This window comes from Callionymus lyra, chromosome 6, assembly GCF_982586985.1.
Source record: "Callionymus lyra chromosome 6, fCalLyr1.hap1.1, whole genome shotgun sequence".
Taxonomy (NCBI): domain Eukaryota; kingdom Metazoa; phylum Chordata; class Actinopteri; order Syngnathiformes; family Callionymidae; genus Callionymus; species Callionymus lyra.
The window spans coordinates 14,983,131-14,999,476 of record NC_141823.1 but is presented as its reverse complement, the minus strand read 5'-3'; the positions used below and the strand labels follow the sequence as shown (position 1 = coordinate 14,999,476).

At 39.7% G+C, this 16,346-nt stretch overlaps 2 protein-coding genes across 3 annotated transcripts; both read left to right on the top strand.

The window, feature by feature from the left end:
• Nucleotides 1–1,539: 1,539 nt before the first annotated feature.
• usp8 (ubiquitin specific peptidase 8) lies at nucleotides 1,540–12,229 on the top strand. 2 transcript variants are annotated; one of them, XM_087793824.1, is made up of 19 exons: nucleotides 1,540–1,618; nucleotides 2,464–2,626; nucleotides 3,358–3,502; nucleotides 3,581–3,666; nucleotides 3,776–3,914; nucleotides 4,290–4,332; nucleotides 4,534–4,705; nucleotides 4,819–4,981; nucleotides 5,110–5,248; nucleotides 5,630–5,907; nucleotides 6,107–6,544; nucleotides 6,713–6,787; nucleotides 6,881–7,179; nucleotides 7,484–7,702; nucleotides 7,771–7,981; nucleotides 9,190–9,426; nucleotides 9,973–10,115; nucleotides 10,952–11,084; nucleotides 11,167–12,229. In XM_087793824.1, the coding sequence occupies exons 2-19, from the start codon at nucleotides 2,523–2,525 to the stop codon at nucleotides 11,323–11,325; spliced, it is 3,183 nt and encodes a 1,060-aa protein (XP_087649950.1). In that variant the 5' UTR covers nucleotides 1,540–1,618; nucleotides 2,464–2,522; the 3' UTR covers nucleotides 11,326–12,229. The 2 variants fall into 2 exon arrangements, with proteins under 2 accessions (XP_087649950.1, XP_087649949.1); XM_087793823.1 differs by having other exon boundaries at nucleotides 6,107–6,559.
• Nucleotides 12,230–13,554: 1,325 nt separating this feature from the next.
• LOC148076498 (uncharacterized) lies at nucleotides 13,555–15,316 on the top strand. Its single transcript, XM_087793821.1, has 4 exons — nucleotides 13,555–13,630; nucleotides 13,935–14,028; nucleotides 14,158–14,245; nucleotides 14,384–15,316. The coding sequence occupies exons 1-4, from the start codon at nucleotides 13,564–13,566 to the stop codon at nucleotides 15,218–15,220; spliced, it is 1,086 nt and encodes a 361-aa protein (XP_087649947.1). The 5' UTR covers nucleotides 13,555–13,563; the 3' UTR covers nucleotides 15,221–15,316.
• The last annotated feature ends 1,030 nt before the right edge of the window (nucleotides 15,317–16,346 follow it).

Below are 16,346 nucleotides of genomic sequence, written 5' to 3'. Positions count from 1 at the left end.
TTCTCATTGAAAATATAAGGCTTATATTATAAGCAATATTGGTATGTTTGTAACTCAGAGGTCAATGGATTAAAACCATTATTATCTATACAGCGTGTTTAAAAGTATTTAACAGTAAAGTGAAAATAAACTGCAAGTCATTTTATTGGATACAGTAGAGACATCCTTTGACGGCAATTACTACATTGGGTCCAGTCAGGTCCAGGATGTTTATTGAAGTGCTTCATTGACAGTGTCATTAAATCTGCTACAGTTTACTTGAAAATGCAAGCATGATAGTGTTGCTAATTAAAATAAATTAAATATAGGTGTGCAGTCCACCAGATCACAATTAAACTTGAACACGTGAACATGTAAAATGTTTATCTCTGGGATGTGTCACATGCAAAATGGTAACTCTTCAGTGGGTGTTGAGTTGGATATCATGTCTGGAAGAATCTGTGATGTGGTTCTGTGTGTTGGCATCCTAAACTGTAACTTTTTAGTTAATAATATTTATTCTAATTAATATTTATCTTTTACAATAAAATGATTAAAGCATCATTTTACCAGCATTTAATATTGTTTTTGTGTCGTTTAAGCTTCTGATGAACTACAGTCCATTCTGGTTTACATATGTCTATGATATAGTTTTCTGTACAAATATTAGATTCAACAGGAAGTTGAAGCTGAATGTTACAATACAAAAAGACAATTCTGCACTGACAACAATGTAACTACTGTTCTTGTCTCGGCGTCTGAGCCTGATGAAAGCTGCTTCATCCATTATTTTGTGTCAAGTGCCACAGTGAGATATCAAAGTCAAAGTGCAGGATAAAATCATGCTCAATTGACAATATTCCCTTGTTTACTGACAAGAAATGTGATTGATCTGTCAGTGTGATTCACAATGATGTCTGTGAAAAATATTGTTTGACTTCTATCCGTCCAGACAAAAACAGCATCACTTCATATGTGTTCATATTTGAGTGAGGCAGCATCGGACGTACTGAGTCAACACATTGGTTAAAATAGGTTCACTTAAACAAGCCCAATAACTGATATGTTATTGACAATTATAACATTGACTTCCTTAACACTTGCAACTTTGGCTAGATCAAGGTTCCTTAGCGCCCCCCTTTGGTGTGGTCATATACTGCATCAGAAACAAGTCAAGTGGTTTTGTCTATTGTTAATATGACGAAAAAAAAATTCTGGCATCTTTACTATTTTATTTTATAAGCAAATACAGGACAGAGCTATTATTTTTATGATGTGGTTCTTTCAGTAACGATAGTGAGGAACAAATACAAGTAATGTAAAATGTAATCAAAGTAAAGCTAATAGATCAAAACTATTTACTCCAGTAAAATTAAGAGGTGTTTTGTCCAAAATAACGCCCATGAGTGAGAGTCATTAAAGGCATCAAAGAGTGTAACACAAATCCCCATAGTAACCAAATCTTGATAATGTATCAATTTGTGTTTAATGTAAAGAACAGTAGCAACAATGAACTTCTGATTCCTGTACCTAGGGGGCGGTGTTTAGCATAGACTCAACTGCTAACGCTTGTAGCCGAACGAAGAAGAGCAACAAGAAATCAGCTGTCAAAAGAACAGCTTCAGCGCATCAGACGAAGGTAGTTTCTTGATGTTTATTTATTCATTTCATGACATTTATATTTCGTTGACTCGGTTATAACGATTGACGATTTTAGAAATGTATTTTATGTTTGTTTATTCGAGCTAAAGCGTGACCTGTCGATAGCTAGCCTAACTGCGTGAGCTGACTTAGCATGCTAACATAACGAGAGTCTGCAGGGGGTTTCTTTTAGGCTGAGAACTAACATTTGAAAAGAAGACAACGATCGTGCAAACGCGACAGAATAACAATGTTTACCTTTCTTTAATGAGTAATCGTTCGCTCTTACCAGGCCAATAAAAGCTTATAGCGAAGGAAAGCAACAGCGGCTAATGTTAGCATGCAAACTATTTCCTGTTGACAGATTTACTGGAACGATCGACGCCATACTTTCACAACAACAAATAAAAAAATATATATTTAAGGATTTATGATATAGTGTGTTGTAAATCTAATTAAATACAATTAACCTAACCTTAGTGTTAATATGAAGCTCGGAGCTTACCGTAAAGAAAGTGAAATCAGTGCACAAGACAAACGTGTATTTGTTTTAAATTGTCTTTTAATCGGTAACCCTGTACGAATACTCCTACTGTCACTTGATACGTATTGGCAGTATGTGACGCAGCTTTTTTTTTTTAATACAGAATCATTGCTGTAAGGTAAATTGATACATAAATAGAAACAACTTTGAAATTGAACAGCTGGCTGTGTACCAATGTCTCTTGGATTCCAATATATGAGGATGGAACCCTTTTGGTTACACAAATTTCCTCTAAATAGATGAGATTTTGTAATAAGTGTCAAACCTCTCCAAGAATGTTCCTTGTGTAATGTTTCCAGAGATGTCCAGATTGAATGTAGAACACTGAAGTGTTTGGGAACAGAACTGAACTGCAAAGATGCCTGCAGTGTCAACAGCAGTCAAAGAACTCTATCTGTCCAACTCTTTGAGTGACCTAAACAAGAAGGCAGAGGTCAGTCCGGGCAAGATAAGCACCAGGAAGTATGTTTATCTTCAATATTTATTTCTGACTGCACTCATTACTGCTGCAATGTTTGAGGGGAAAAAATGACTTGAAAGTGGTTCAGGATCAATCGTATGAACTTTGTTTCACACTAAAATAGTGCTGTGCAGATAGATTGCTGTCAATACAAACCTCTTTTTTTAAGGTATTTATCAAATATGATCTCATGCTTAAGACAAAGCTTACTCGGTAGCCTTCGCTATGTTTCTGGCGATAACAAAACATGGGTGTTGATGATGTCTTGCTTAGCGTTCTACTCTCCTATTCAAAAACATGTATTTATAATGAATAAGTGTTTTGCTGCTTGCTAAATATATTGTCATTGCGCTTCTGTCACCAGGATCAAAGTGTAATTTAAATTCCTAAAATAAACCCAGACATAATTCATCTAACTGCTGTGACCAAACAGACAGACAGAAAAAGACACACCATAACAACCCTTTTAAGAGTGAATTTAGAATGTATGTTACAAAAGAAACAAAGTCTAACATCATCTCTTTATATTAAAAATAATCAACTAAATAAATACATGTTTCTTCCCTGTTACTCAGAGTTAAGTTCATTCCCATATTCATCAGCTTACTTTTTAAAATTCAGTCGCACATTATTTTACTAAAATTTGACTGCACTGGCCTGATCATTCAAAGTAACTACTCAAACTAGTTACCATTTCAATCCATCTCTAATGTGTTGTATTCCTTCCTGTCAGCTTTGTACAGAGTGCCTGCAAAATATTCAGGGCGGCAGAACAATGCCGCCTGGAAAGAGACGAGGAGAAAGCTTATGTGCTTTACATGAAGTATTTGGCAGTTTATGAGATCATCAAAGGAAGACCAGACTTCAAGCAGCAATCGGTAATGTGACACAACTGAAACTTTCTACCTGGGTTGCAAATACTTAATAGAATGTTCTTGCTCTTTCTTGTTTAAAAGGCTTATTTCTTGACCCTGCTCAGTCCCACCAGCTTGAAGAAATCTCTCGAGGAGGCAGAGAATCTAGCAAAGAGCCTTAAACTCAGGTCAAATAATTCATGGTTTTATGTTTGATATGCGTTAGATGGAATCGTAAATCTGTTTACCATATTCATTGAAAAGATTGTGTTTATAACAACTGATATTTCCTTACAGGTATGAGGAAATTGAGGTGAAAAAGAAACTTGAGGAGAAGGAGATACAAGAGGAAAAAAAAAGAAAGGAGGATATGATGGAAAAAAATGCACATAAAGAATTAGAAGGATCTTCAGCAACTAAAAAAGATATAAACAAGGTATTTGTAATTCAAATGGACTAGAATATTTTATATAATTGTGCAGGGTTTTTTTTAAATATTGACTTGTTACAAGTTACACATTTGGCTGAACACACAAGTCACCAAAGCAGAAATTAACTAAGAACTAAATTGTCCCTTTTATACTTTTAATTTGTACTTCTCACAAAAAAAGGTTCATTATTAGAGAATCACAGTTACTGTAGTTCTTCTTTAGTTATATGATTTTATTCCTTACTTTCTATAAAGTCAACACTTAAAAATGTCCTGTACAATAATTGTAAATTGTTAAATACTGCAACTAATGCTTTTCATCCATGCTAATAACTTGTAAGTGGCACTACAATAACTGTAAATGTCTGTACTTTGAATCAGGTAAATGGAGAAAAGATTGAGCTGAAGAATGCAACCCATAAAGGCAAGTAAAACGCACCATATATAGTTAGAATCCCTTATTAGTCCCGCGAGGGGAAATTCGGTAGTGCTTTTGACAGCCATTCACACATACTTGGAATGCTTTCTAACTGCTTGAATTACTTGTATATCTACCAAATTATTTTTATATATATATATATATATATATATTTCCATATTTATCATGAATTATTTTCTGCGACAGAGCTGGTACCTGCGGGTGGGATAACGGCAGAGAAACTGTGTAAGTTGATGGAGAACCAGACCATATCCCTCATTGTCATGGATGCCAGATGCCAGAAAGACTTTGATGAGTCTCACATCAAGTTCCCGACTCAGGTTTGCCTTAGTGTACCGGAGGAAGCCATCAGTCCAGGGTAATTTGCAAACTTTTCACACACCCATAATTTGCATACAATGTCCGGTTAACTCTAGTTTAGAGGCTGCCTTTACAATAGATTAAACTCTCTTTTTTTGCTTTCTTTTTCAGAATAACTGTGAATCAAATAGAAGTAAAGCTTCCAGACGATTCCAAAGAGCAGTGGAAGAAGCGTGGTTTTGCAGACTATATTGTTATACTAGACTGGTTCAGTTCTGTGACCGATCTTAAAATTGGCACCACATTGCAGAGCCTCAAAGATGCACTCTTTAAGGTAATGCTGTTAATGCTAAGGTGCTGTTTTGTGCATTGACGGCTGTAAACTTCTATATAAATAAATATTACTTACTTACTTACTTACTAAAAATCAAGTGATTATTTTCTTTCTTTCTGTCTCTGCAGTGGGATAGCATTACAATACTAAAAAGTGAACCACTGGTGTTGGAGGGAGGCTATGAGAACTGGCTACTGTTCTACCCCATGTACACCACTAAAAAAGTAAAGCCACCAAGAGAAAGTATTATCAACAACCTCCCTCAATGTGAGTATTGGCATGCATATCTGGTGTTGCATATCATATTTTGAACATGACATAAGTAAATTAGCTTAATTTGAAACCTTTTGCATGTAGTTTACTTGAAGTGTCAATGGTTCACTGTAGAATTTTCTCCTTATGATCAAATCCTCAAAGCTCAATTGGATTAATCTTACACTATCTGCAATTACAATGATAAACTATTGTCTCAAAGTCCGATGTTCAGTACCCTTTACTGTAATCCAATGAGCTATGACCTAGATAAATCTTTGTATGATTACAGTTTGCTGTAGCCATGACAAGGTCAAAGGGTATAATAATACCATATAATTAGTCAAGATAAGTCTGTTGATGGAAAAGGTAAATGACTGTCATTATTTGCTTTAGTGAATTTCAGCTATCCATCTCTGGAGGAGCCAAAGCCTCCAACACCTGAGCCTGTGGTCACTGCCGAGCCTGAGAAACCCCCAACTTTGATGAACGGACTTCCACCTGAAGCACCCCAAGCTGCACCACCGCCATCATCTCCCGTTATCAATAATGTACCAGATACTGTTGATGTCTGCATCCCTGCGTCAAATACTTTATCGCATGTGACGAGTAAAAAAGGAACAGTGTGCGGAGCAATCAAACAGCTGCCTTCTAATTCCAAGGCATTTCCAGAGGTACTTATCTTTCTAAGAGGATAGGGATTAGATCCCCCTCCAAATTATCTTCCTGTCACCTCCACTGTTTATCGCTGCAATAAAATGGTGTCAATTTTGTCTTTTAATGTTGAGAACCTCACGTTAAAATAATTTGAGAATGATGTATAAACTCTGACTCCTTTTGGCCTTTTAACCTGATTTTTTTTTTTTTTTTCAGTTTGACCGGACCAAGAAGCCCACTGTACAGTGGTCAGATCAGACTAAGCCTAACAAAAGTGCCTCAAACAAAGATACAAATCAGAACGGTCCGATTATCCCAGACCGATCGATTAAGCCATCATTGAGCGCCAACAACTCTCTGACAAAAGAGGACCAAAGTCAGATACACTCTGAGGGAGCAGCGGTGTTGGGGAGTGCTCGACAAGTGCAGGAGACACACATCCAAGAGGACAAACAAGATGGAGAGGATTTTGATAAAAAAGAGGAAGATGAAAAAAGAAGTCTGGATAAGAAGAAATTGGAAAGGCAGAAGGCTGAGGATAAAGATGACAAAGAAAACCATCCATGGGAAAATAAAGAGAGTAGGGTAAAGGATCAGGGTGCTGACACACCTTTGAAGAGCATGTCGTTGGACTCGCCTGCACCAAACAATATTGTGAGTGAAATTAAGGTGAGGTTGTGTATGTCATAGATCAGGAACAAATATCTCCATCATTCTTAAACTCTTCAAATATGTCTCAAGAAGTTTAAAATCAGCTGTGTCACATTGATTTTGTCATTTAATTTTCCTTTTCAAATTGAATAAAACCTGTTTGTATTTTAGAGGGAGCCACTGACCAGGGCTAGGAGTGAGGAGATGGGAAGAAGTGTTCCTGGCCTTCCTGTAGGCTGGATGAAGGTATGAAGGCTTTTGATTGTTTCAAATGTAGACATTAACTTAACAAAAAAAAACACTAATTAATTATTTTCTTTGTAATGTGTATCTCCTCAGTTCCTTGATATAGTCACTGGAACCTACCGATACTACCACTCCCCAACCAACCGTGTCCACCTGTACCCCCCAGAAGTCACAGTTCCTCAGACCCCGCCATCAACGCCACCAACTGTAAAACAAAAACCAGCCAAAGCCCCAGAGCAGGAGACGCACCAGGAGCAGGAACGGGAGCAGTCCAAACTAAAACGCTCCTATTCTTCACCTGACATCACCCAAGACCTCAGAGATGAGGCCACAAAGAAGACCCCCACCCCACCCCCTACTACTGTCACCCCCACCATTAACCGAGAGACCAAGTAAGTTCAGAGTCATAGTCAATGATTTAGATGCTGTTCAAGTACATACTGAATGTGCATCTCTCTTTTTGTGTTCTTAAAGAAAACATTTATTTTTTTATTCCAACAAGTGTCATCATTAAGAGTAATAATCATGTCACATATGATTGGATAAGTTGTACAATGTTTTGATATAAAGAAAAATGCTTTTCAGTGTTTTTAAAATGTCAACAGTAACATTGTTTACAGACTTGCTGCATGAATGTGATAATAAGTCAACATTTACAAATATAGATGACCGCCTTCTCTTTCTCTCCGAATCCAGACCCGCTATCCAGGTGTATTCTAAAGTTGAGATCGTGCGACCCTCAGCTGCTAAACTCCGTAACCTAAACCCAGCATTTGGCGGTCTAGGTGCAACCCTGACTGGTCTTCGTAACCTTGGTAACACCTGCTACATGAATTCCATCCTTCAGTGTCTTTGCAATACTCCCGTCATGGCTGGATATTTCTACAACAATTATTACATGGAGCACATTAACAGGTGGGAAAACGTATGTTATTTGTGTCTGAAAATAAATGTATTTACATGCGTCGTAATGGAATCAACAGGTCCAACATTCTGGGTCATAAAGGAGAGGTTGCAGAAGAGTTTGGTGTCGTGATGAAAGCTCTCTGGGCTGGTTTGTACAAGTTTGTCAGTCCACGAGACTTCAAGATCACCATCGGCAAAATCAATGATCAGTTTGCTGGTAATGACCAGCAGGACTCCCAGGAAATGTTGCTCTTCCTCATGGATGGACTTCACGAGGACCTCAACAAGGTATGTTTCGCTTTATGTAGAATAGGAAGTACTGGACTCTGGCATAAGAAACATTGCTATGCATTGTAGTTTCAACCTATACTGTTTTCTTTTCTCTTTTTTTTTTCACTGGGTTTTCAATTTGATGGCAATTTAGAGAGTAAGTAAATAGTTGTGTTCTTTGATCCTTCTGCAGCAGCGTGAGTGTGGTTTGTCTGCATCCATGTGGTCTGATACTCCACCACAAAACCTCTGCATGTTGAACCAAATGGATCAACGCTCTTTTTGGCTGACTCAAAAGAGGGAAACTTTTTCTTGTTTTGGAAAAACATATGAAACTTAAATATACCTATTGAAAAGTGTCATGACGTTCAGCTGTCCACCTAAACACACACACACCATGTCCTTTGACCATTCTATGCTGTTGGATGCATTTCAGTGTGAAAGATTACCCTTCTTTACACCTGCCATTAGAATACTTTTTGTTAGAACTGATCCACATTCTGTTGGCATTCACAAGCCATCTGGATGAAATATGAAGCATAAATGTATCAACATATTGTTGATTTGGGAGATTTTGACAAATTAGTCCACTGTCAAATCAGGTGAAAGCTATGGACCAGAGACTGATGTTCTGTCCAACAAACAAGCCAATTGAATTCACAAGCTTGTGAAGCAAGCTCTGACGTTTGTTAGTTTAGGTGTAGAAATATTTACTGACACCATATTAGTCATAATACAGCGTAAATACTAACCAACTGCTCCATGTTGAGAAATGAGAAGAAAAAAATAGTATAGTGTATAGTTTCATCATTTTGGCCCCTACAGCTAAGCAGCTGTCTTATTCAAGTGTAACTAGTGACTCTGGTCACAGTAAGTCTTTGTAAAGATGATGCATGAAAGGACGGCTCTGATAGAAACATTTGTCTGAGGAGCACATTTACCTCTACGTCTATGATAAATGAAAACTAATGCCAGGTGTAAGGAGCTTATTTCTCTTGACCTTTTTCATCTCATCATGTTCTCTCTGCGTGATGTTGAGACCCCTCCTCTCTCAAATGATTGATTATTGCAGAAGACTAGTGAATGACTAGAATCTGCTAAGCTGCATGTTCATGGTCATTCTAGTGATGGACAAAAAAACTATTTGTCATTAAATCTCTCATAACTGAATATGCACGATCTTGTCTTGATAAACTTTAACTGACTGTGTGTTTGTCTGTCGTCAGGCCGACAACAGGAAGCGCTACAAAGAGGAAGAAAACGACCATTTGGATGACCAGTCGGCAGCTGATCTGGCCTGGAGCAAACACAAGATGCTCAATGAGTCCATTATTGTGACTCTCTTCCAGGGTCAGTTCAAGTCCACCGTGCAGTGTCAGACCTGTCACTGCAAGTCACGGACTTTTGAGACCTTCATGTATCTGTCACTGCCACTGGCCTCCACCAGCAAGTGCTCCCTTCAGGTCTGTCTGAAATTATCTTTAAACTACCTGAATCTGCTGGAACTTAAAATGATTTTGACAAGAGGTTTAATGAAGATTGTTTTTTTAAATAACATTGTTTCAAGCTCTTAAAGTTAACACTGGGAACCCACTGCTACAAACAAGCTTAAAATAAAGACTTTAATTCTTTTTTTCAGAACAATCTGTTATGTTGGAGTTTTAATACAAGAGGGACATTACAGATGGGCAGTATGGGGGTATTTCGGTGCTTTTCGATGTGTCTTTTTAGACAAAGACCAGTGAGCCAACGTCACAGCATGACCATGCATTTCTCTCTGTAACTCCAAACGCACAAATTACTTATGAAAAATATAATAACTAAAATAATCGCAATCCTTAAAAGGTTTCAGCCCCACTTAATGGACTACAACAAAGAATTGAAGTAGAGAAAATGTTTTATTTTTGTTTTTTAAAACCAGAAGCTCTCTGGGTTATGCAACCCCGATAAGGGACTAGAAAGGCATTAACAAATGAATGTATGTCATGTGTTTTATTTCTTCACTACAGGATTGTCTGCGGCTCTTTTCCAAGGAGGAAAGGTTGACGGACAACAACAAGGTGTTTTGTCGACACTGCAAGGCTCACAGAGACTCCAGTAAGAAACTGGAGATCTGGAAAGTTCCGCCCATCTTGCTGGTGCACCTGAAACGGTCAGTATTGATTCCTGAGGTGATTTGGTGGTGTCATGTGAAGCTTTTTTACTGTAGCTATGCGAACTTCATGATAAACTTAAACAATAAAACGTAGCATACCGTATATAGATGTTGGTAACGTCTTATTTATTTTGTTCAGTTCTGATTATAGGTGACTGAGAAATATGAGTATTAGGACGTTCATCTTTCAGTTTGTTATTCTGTCAGTATTAATTGTCCCTCAAGATGAAGTGTAATATATATTTTGCTATCTTCTCTTGTATAATAATACATATTTTGCTCATAATCAATTAAATAAAAAATAGTATAAGATGTAACATGTAATATCATAGCATAATAACATTTTATATTATTTGCATAAATCCTGTAACATTTGTTCATTGCCGTCTCATCAACTTATTTGATTTTTGCTTGATGGCTTCTGACAACAATCAGGGTTTATAATGCGGGACCTTAAGAATTTAAATTGTCCATTTCTGACTTAACACAGACATTAAGCTCTTGCACGTGGTCATCTATGCATTTGTCATTTTAATTTGTCATTTTAAATTTGTCATGATTGAGACGTCAGATCACAATCACAGTAGTTAAAGTAATCGTATAACCATAAATGATCAATAAAGTTAGTGACCAGATTAGGAAAGCTTGATATCACTTGCAACAAACAGTTTTGTGTGCCTGGTTTTATATCCAAACATGTCAGTCGGAGAAGGTTTCAAGTGGATTTTTATGATCCGCATCACAGATTCAGGCACAATATAGTTGTTTAGGTTGTGTGAGGCTTCAGACGATGTATTACCTAAAATCATTCTCTGGTGTTTCGATACCTGCAGCTTTTCCTACGAGGGTCGGTGGAAACAAAAGCTCCAGACTACAGTGGACTTTCCTCTCGACTGTCTCGATCTGGCCCAGTATGTCATCGGACCTAAGCAGAACCTGAACAGATACAACCTCTACGCCGTCTCTGTGAGTACAAGTCACTGCTGGTGAAGACATTATGTAGGACTTGGAGCCTCAAGCCTGGGTTTTATCTTCCTTTTCTTGTCAGAACCACTACGGGGGCTTGGATGGGGGCCACTACACAGGCTACTGCAAGAACGCCCAGAAACAACGTTGGTACAAGTTCGACGACCACGAAGTCTCCGAAATCTCAACCTCCACTGTCAAATCCTCCGCGGCCTACATTTTGTTTTACTCCACACTGTGATGGGACATGAGTGACGACCTCGGTTGAGAGGTATTTTTTTTAATCAAACGTCTCGGCTCTCTTGTGTTGGGTACAAGCCTGAGTGTTCGAGGAGCAACTTCTTTCACTATCGTTGGGAGACTGAAAGGGTGGTTTGGGTCGTGGAATCGGTAGCTTTAACTCCCTGCCATCTGTTCATTAACTGCTCAAAGAGTGATGTACTCTAATCTAGACGGTATTGTGACGATGGATTCGCAGGCGGGCTGCTCAGATGCTACGGGCTAATATCTGTTGCGCTCAGTGTGGCGGTCTGGGTCGTGGCAATTCTCCGCTTTAGACGGCATGTACATACTTACTAATGCTGACATTGCACTTTAAAACCTGTAAATATTCAAAGCAAGGTGTTAATCTCTTAAGTGACCAACTTTTCTTCTTGATAATAGCAGCCAAACTAGTGGGCCGGGTTTGAGGGTTCTTGTTTTAAAATCATCTGGTTTTATGGATTACTTTACGATCAATGGAATCGAACTCTCACGGCTTCAGAATCATCATTTGATACCCGATAATCTCTGTTAAGCATCTTAATATTTACATGATGTTTGTGTACTTGTGTATTTTTCGGATCTAATCATTTTAATCTGATCTAACAAAGCCGACGGGCGAAGCGATCGTTGTTCTTAATTGCTACTGTTAACATTGACATTGGCAGGACACGATGTTCTAAAGTATTAACCTGGGAAAAGAAAAGAGCGAAATCAGCACCGGCACGGTTGTACTCACGGCTTTACACTGTTTCTTCGCCTTGCATGAGATCAAAAACTGTTAAAGATTCATGTAGATTTAATTTTGTATTCCTTTACATCATCTTAACAGCTCATATTCAATAACTTGTATATCTATTTATTATTAAAGTTCTTTGAATTAATCTTTTGTGTCTCGTTGGATGACCCGAAGATTTAGAAGTCTACCTGCCTGATTAAAACAAGATAAGATTACTTTATTAATCCCACGGTGGGGGAGAGGAGCAGCTCAATTTCTCCACAGCTCTACTGACACCCAGGCATTCTTCAAAACCAGTCAATCCAGATTCCAAGTATTTATGTTTATTATGCGCTCAATTACACATCAATCCTAAACTAGTAATTTAAATCAATCACACAACAACTCACTCACACCTTTAAGAAACATCTTGAGACGTTTTTATTTGTTCAGGCTTTTCCTTGATTTTCTGGAACTCCTGTTGTGTTATCAGTTTTATCTTGATCTTTAAAGTATATACTTTATTGAATATTGTTTTGATTGTTTAAGCGCTTTGTGACCCTGGTCTGGAAAAGCGCTTTATAAATAAAAATTACTTACTTACTTACACCTACGCACAGCAACCCTGAACAGTGGAGTACCTGGAGGAAACACACAGTCAGTGTAGTAAGGTAAAAACTTTATTGATCCCTCAGGAGGTCTCCTTCGGGAAATTGTTTGTATAGTATATGGTAAAATATATATGGTGTCTTAATCAGCATATCTATATAGCACAAATGTTTACTATATACATCTGAATTTTGAAAGTGACCATTTCTTTTTCTTTGATTTTAAGTTTGTCTGCGCCCTGTCGTCCCCACCAGCAGATGGCGCCAAGGTACAACATAACGAGCCACCACAGTATCTGCTTTACATGTTTATCAGCCATTTGAGGTCCTTTGTTGTTCTCACGCCTCCTTCTCGATTGGAGAAGATGTTTTTTGTCATTTAAGATGAAACACGTTTGTTTATCTGAAATGGTTGCGTGACCCAAAAACTAGGTGGATAGTCCAGGTCCAGGATGATGAACCACATAACCGTGTCATTGACGACGACCTCTTGAAACAAGTTTTTCCAGTCGTGTCTACTTTTACTGTTGTGTGTCCGCAGAGGTTTGTTCTGACCCCCCTGCCTCACAGAGACTCCTCTCAGGAAGCCGGAGCCACAAACACAGGACGTTATTCTTTCAACGGAGCAGCAGGTTGATCTTTCATGGCGGTTCAAAGCCACGATTGTTCTGCTGTGTCTCAAATCGCATACTAGCGTACTAAAAGTTAGTATATTTAGTACGTTAGTGTGTCTCAATTCTTAGTATGCGAAATTTAGTGCGCCATGCATACTAAATTGGCATACTAACACGCCCACAAAACTAGCATGGTTCGATGGACACTAACCATACTAAACAGCCGCCATCTTAATGACGTTGACGTTTTAAACGGAAGTTACGTCACTACCAGTCAAATGGAGGCGGCAAGAGAACACGTTGGGAGCGACGCCTCCTCGGTCAATATTTCAACTGTATACCGATGTAAGTTTTTCATTTCATATGTTTGCACTAGTGCTGTTGTATAGAAACGTCATTAACGTATGTTTATGTGTATATTGGACGAAAACGTGAATGCTAATGTTATTTCGCTAGCTTGCGAGCGAACACTCACTAATCATACGTCATGACATGTACGTTACGTTTATTGTGGTATAAGATGTGTGTCCACAGCCGAATTGCTGAAGCTAGCGTATCAGCACAGAGTATATAAACGATATTGTTTTTACTGTTCTGAGTATAGATATTATTGTATTTATTTTCATTTAAAAATGTATTTATTTTTCAGGGGGCGATGAAGACACAAGGTCCCTCATTGAGTGGCGATCTGCTAACGCCTCCCTTTTTACAGGGAGGCGTAATGCAGCCATCACTGGCTTTGAGTAAGTGAATAAACATCATATTTTATCATGCTAACATGAATGACACCTTAATAACTTGCATGTTTGTAGAGATTGATGTTACTGTAAGGAGTGTCATTGCATAGTTGTGTCAACTTGTATTTCAATCAGGGTGTTCATTAATGCCCGGGAGCTGGGGGGGAAGGTGACCCCAGCCTACGCCAAAAAGAAGTGGGAAAACCTTAAACAAGCGTACAAGGTTGGTTTTCAAGCTAAGATGTCCTGCTGGCATACACATTACACCATGTACTAACATTATTATAAGTTGAACGGCTTCATATGACAATAAGGATAGAGATGTAAAATATATAATTCCCTCTAATTCTTTCCTTCACAGAAGCTGAAGTGCCCCTCAACTGGGGTCAGCACAGAGGGGGGTGAAGTCACTGCCGCATCCTGGAAGTGGTACACCTCGATGGATGAGGCGATTGGGCCTTCGATAACACCGCATCGCCTCATCGCCTCATCCTCCCAGGACGCGGTTGTGGTTGAACCCCCCTCTGTGCAGACCCCACAGCAAAGCGCATTCACAGCATCTACCCAGAAAAGGCGGCGGGTGGATGTTGTGAATTTTGTGGATGCACTGAATGAGCTCCAAGAAAAAGATGGACAATTCTTGGAGCTCCAGCAAATCAACAAAAGAGAGCTTATAGAGAGAGAAGAGAAGAGAAAAGCTGACTCGGAGAAAGAGGAGAGGAGATACAGGCAGATGAGGGAGAGAGAGGAGAGGAGGTACAGGGAGAGCGTGGAGAGAGAGGAGAGAATGATGAGGGAGATGAGGGAGAGAGAAGAGAAGAAGAGAAAAGATGACTCGGAGAAAGAGGAGAGGAGGTACAGGGAGAGCGTGGAGAGAGAGGAGAGGAGGTACAGGGAGAGCGTGGAGAGAGAGGAGAGAATGATGAGGGAGTCAGAAGAGAAGAAGAGAAAAGATGACTCGGAGAAAGAGGAGAGGAGGTACAGGGAGAGCGTGGAGAGAGAGGAGAGGAGGTACAGGGAGAGCGTGGAGAGAGAGGAGAGGAGGTACAGGGAGAGCATGGAGAGAGAGGAGAGAATGATGAGGGAGAGGGAAGAGAAGAAGAGAAAAGATGACTCGGAGAAAGAGGAGAGGAGGTACAGGGAGAGCGTGGAGAGAGGAGAGAATGATGAGGGAGAGAGAAGAGAGGATTATGATTGAAATGAGGGCAAGGGATGAGAGGAGAGACAAGGAGACTGCTGCCAGGGATGAGCGTCTCCTTGAAATTCTGTCGTCATCTTTAAAAAAATAATTTATTTTTATTTTGTGTATTTCTTTTTTGTAAAAAAAATATGTTCATTTAAGTTAGTGTAAGGACATATTTGTGACACATTTTAATAAGGAGTCGTGACTGCTATGTACATTATTTATTGTTATATATAATCATGCTCAGGCGCAACACACAACATTGCCATCCTGTGCCTGTCGTCTGCTCCACAGATGGCACCTGGGGCTGCTGGTTCTGGGTTGTGGTCGCCTGCTGCTCCCTCCACATCAGCATCCTCTGGCTCAAGCTGATCGCCGTTGCTGAGGCAGATATTGTGCAATATGATGCAGCAGGCGACCACCTCCGGGACATAACGGACGTCCACCTCCAAGGCCTTCAGGAAGATGGACCTCCACCTTGTTTTAAGGATCCCAAAGGCTCTCTCCACAACACATCTGGCTTTTGCCAGGCGGGCGTTGTAGAGGGCCTGAAGATGGTTGTGGAGAGGCTGGTGGTACGGCGTCAACAGGGCGATGGGCTGGCGCAGGCAAGGGTAGCCACCGTCTCCTATGATACAGTACCCTGGTGGGGGGTACCTCCGTTCATAGTAGAGAGGGCTGTGCTTCAGCACCCTTGCATCATGTGCAGAGCCTGGGAATCCCACACAAATATCAATGAATCTAGCTGTGTGGTCACACACAGCTTGAAATTGAATAGAATAAAAGAATCTTCTATTCAGGTAACAGTCTGCGTCCTGGGCGGGTGGCTTCACCCGGACGTGGCAGCCATCAATGCTGCCAACAACATTGTGGAACGCTGCTGTCCCAGCCAAACGGGCAAAACCAGCTCCCACCAGTGGCAGTTCCTCTTCTGTCGGGTGACGGACGACCTTGGAGAGGAGGGTGAGGACCTTCGTGCTTGTGTTATGTATTGCACGGTGGACTGTGGCTCGGTGCATGCCGAAAGCTCTTCCGACCACACGATAAGAGGTCCCACTGGCCAACCAAAAAAGAAAAACTAAGGCCTCAATGACAGGTCCCCAGCCATGGTCACTCGCCTCGCCAAGGGCAACCATCAGGG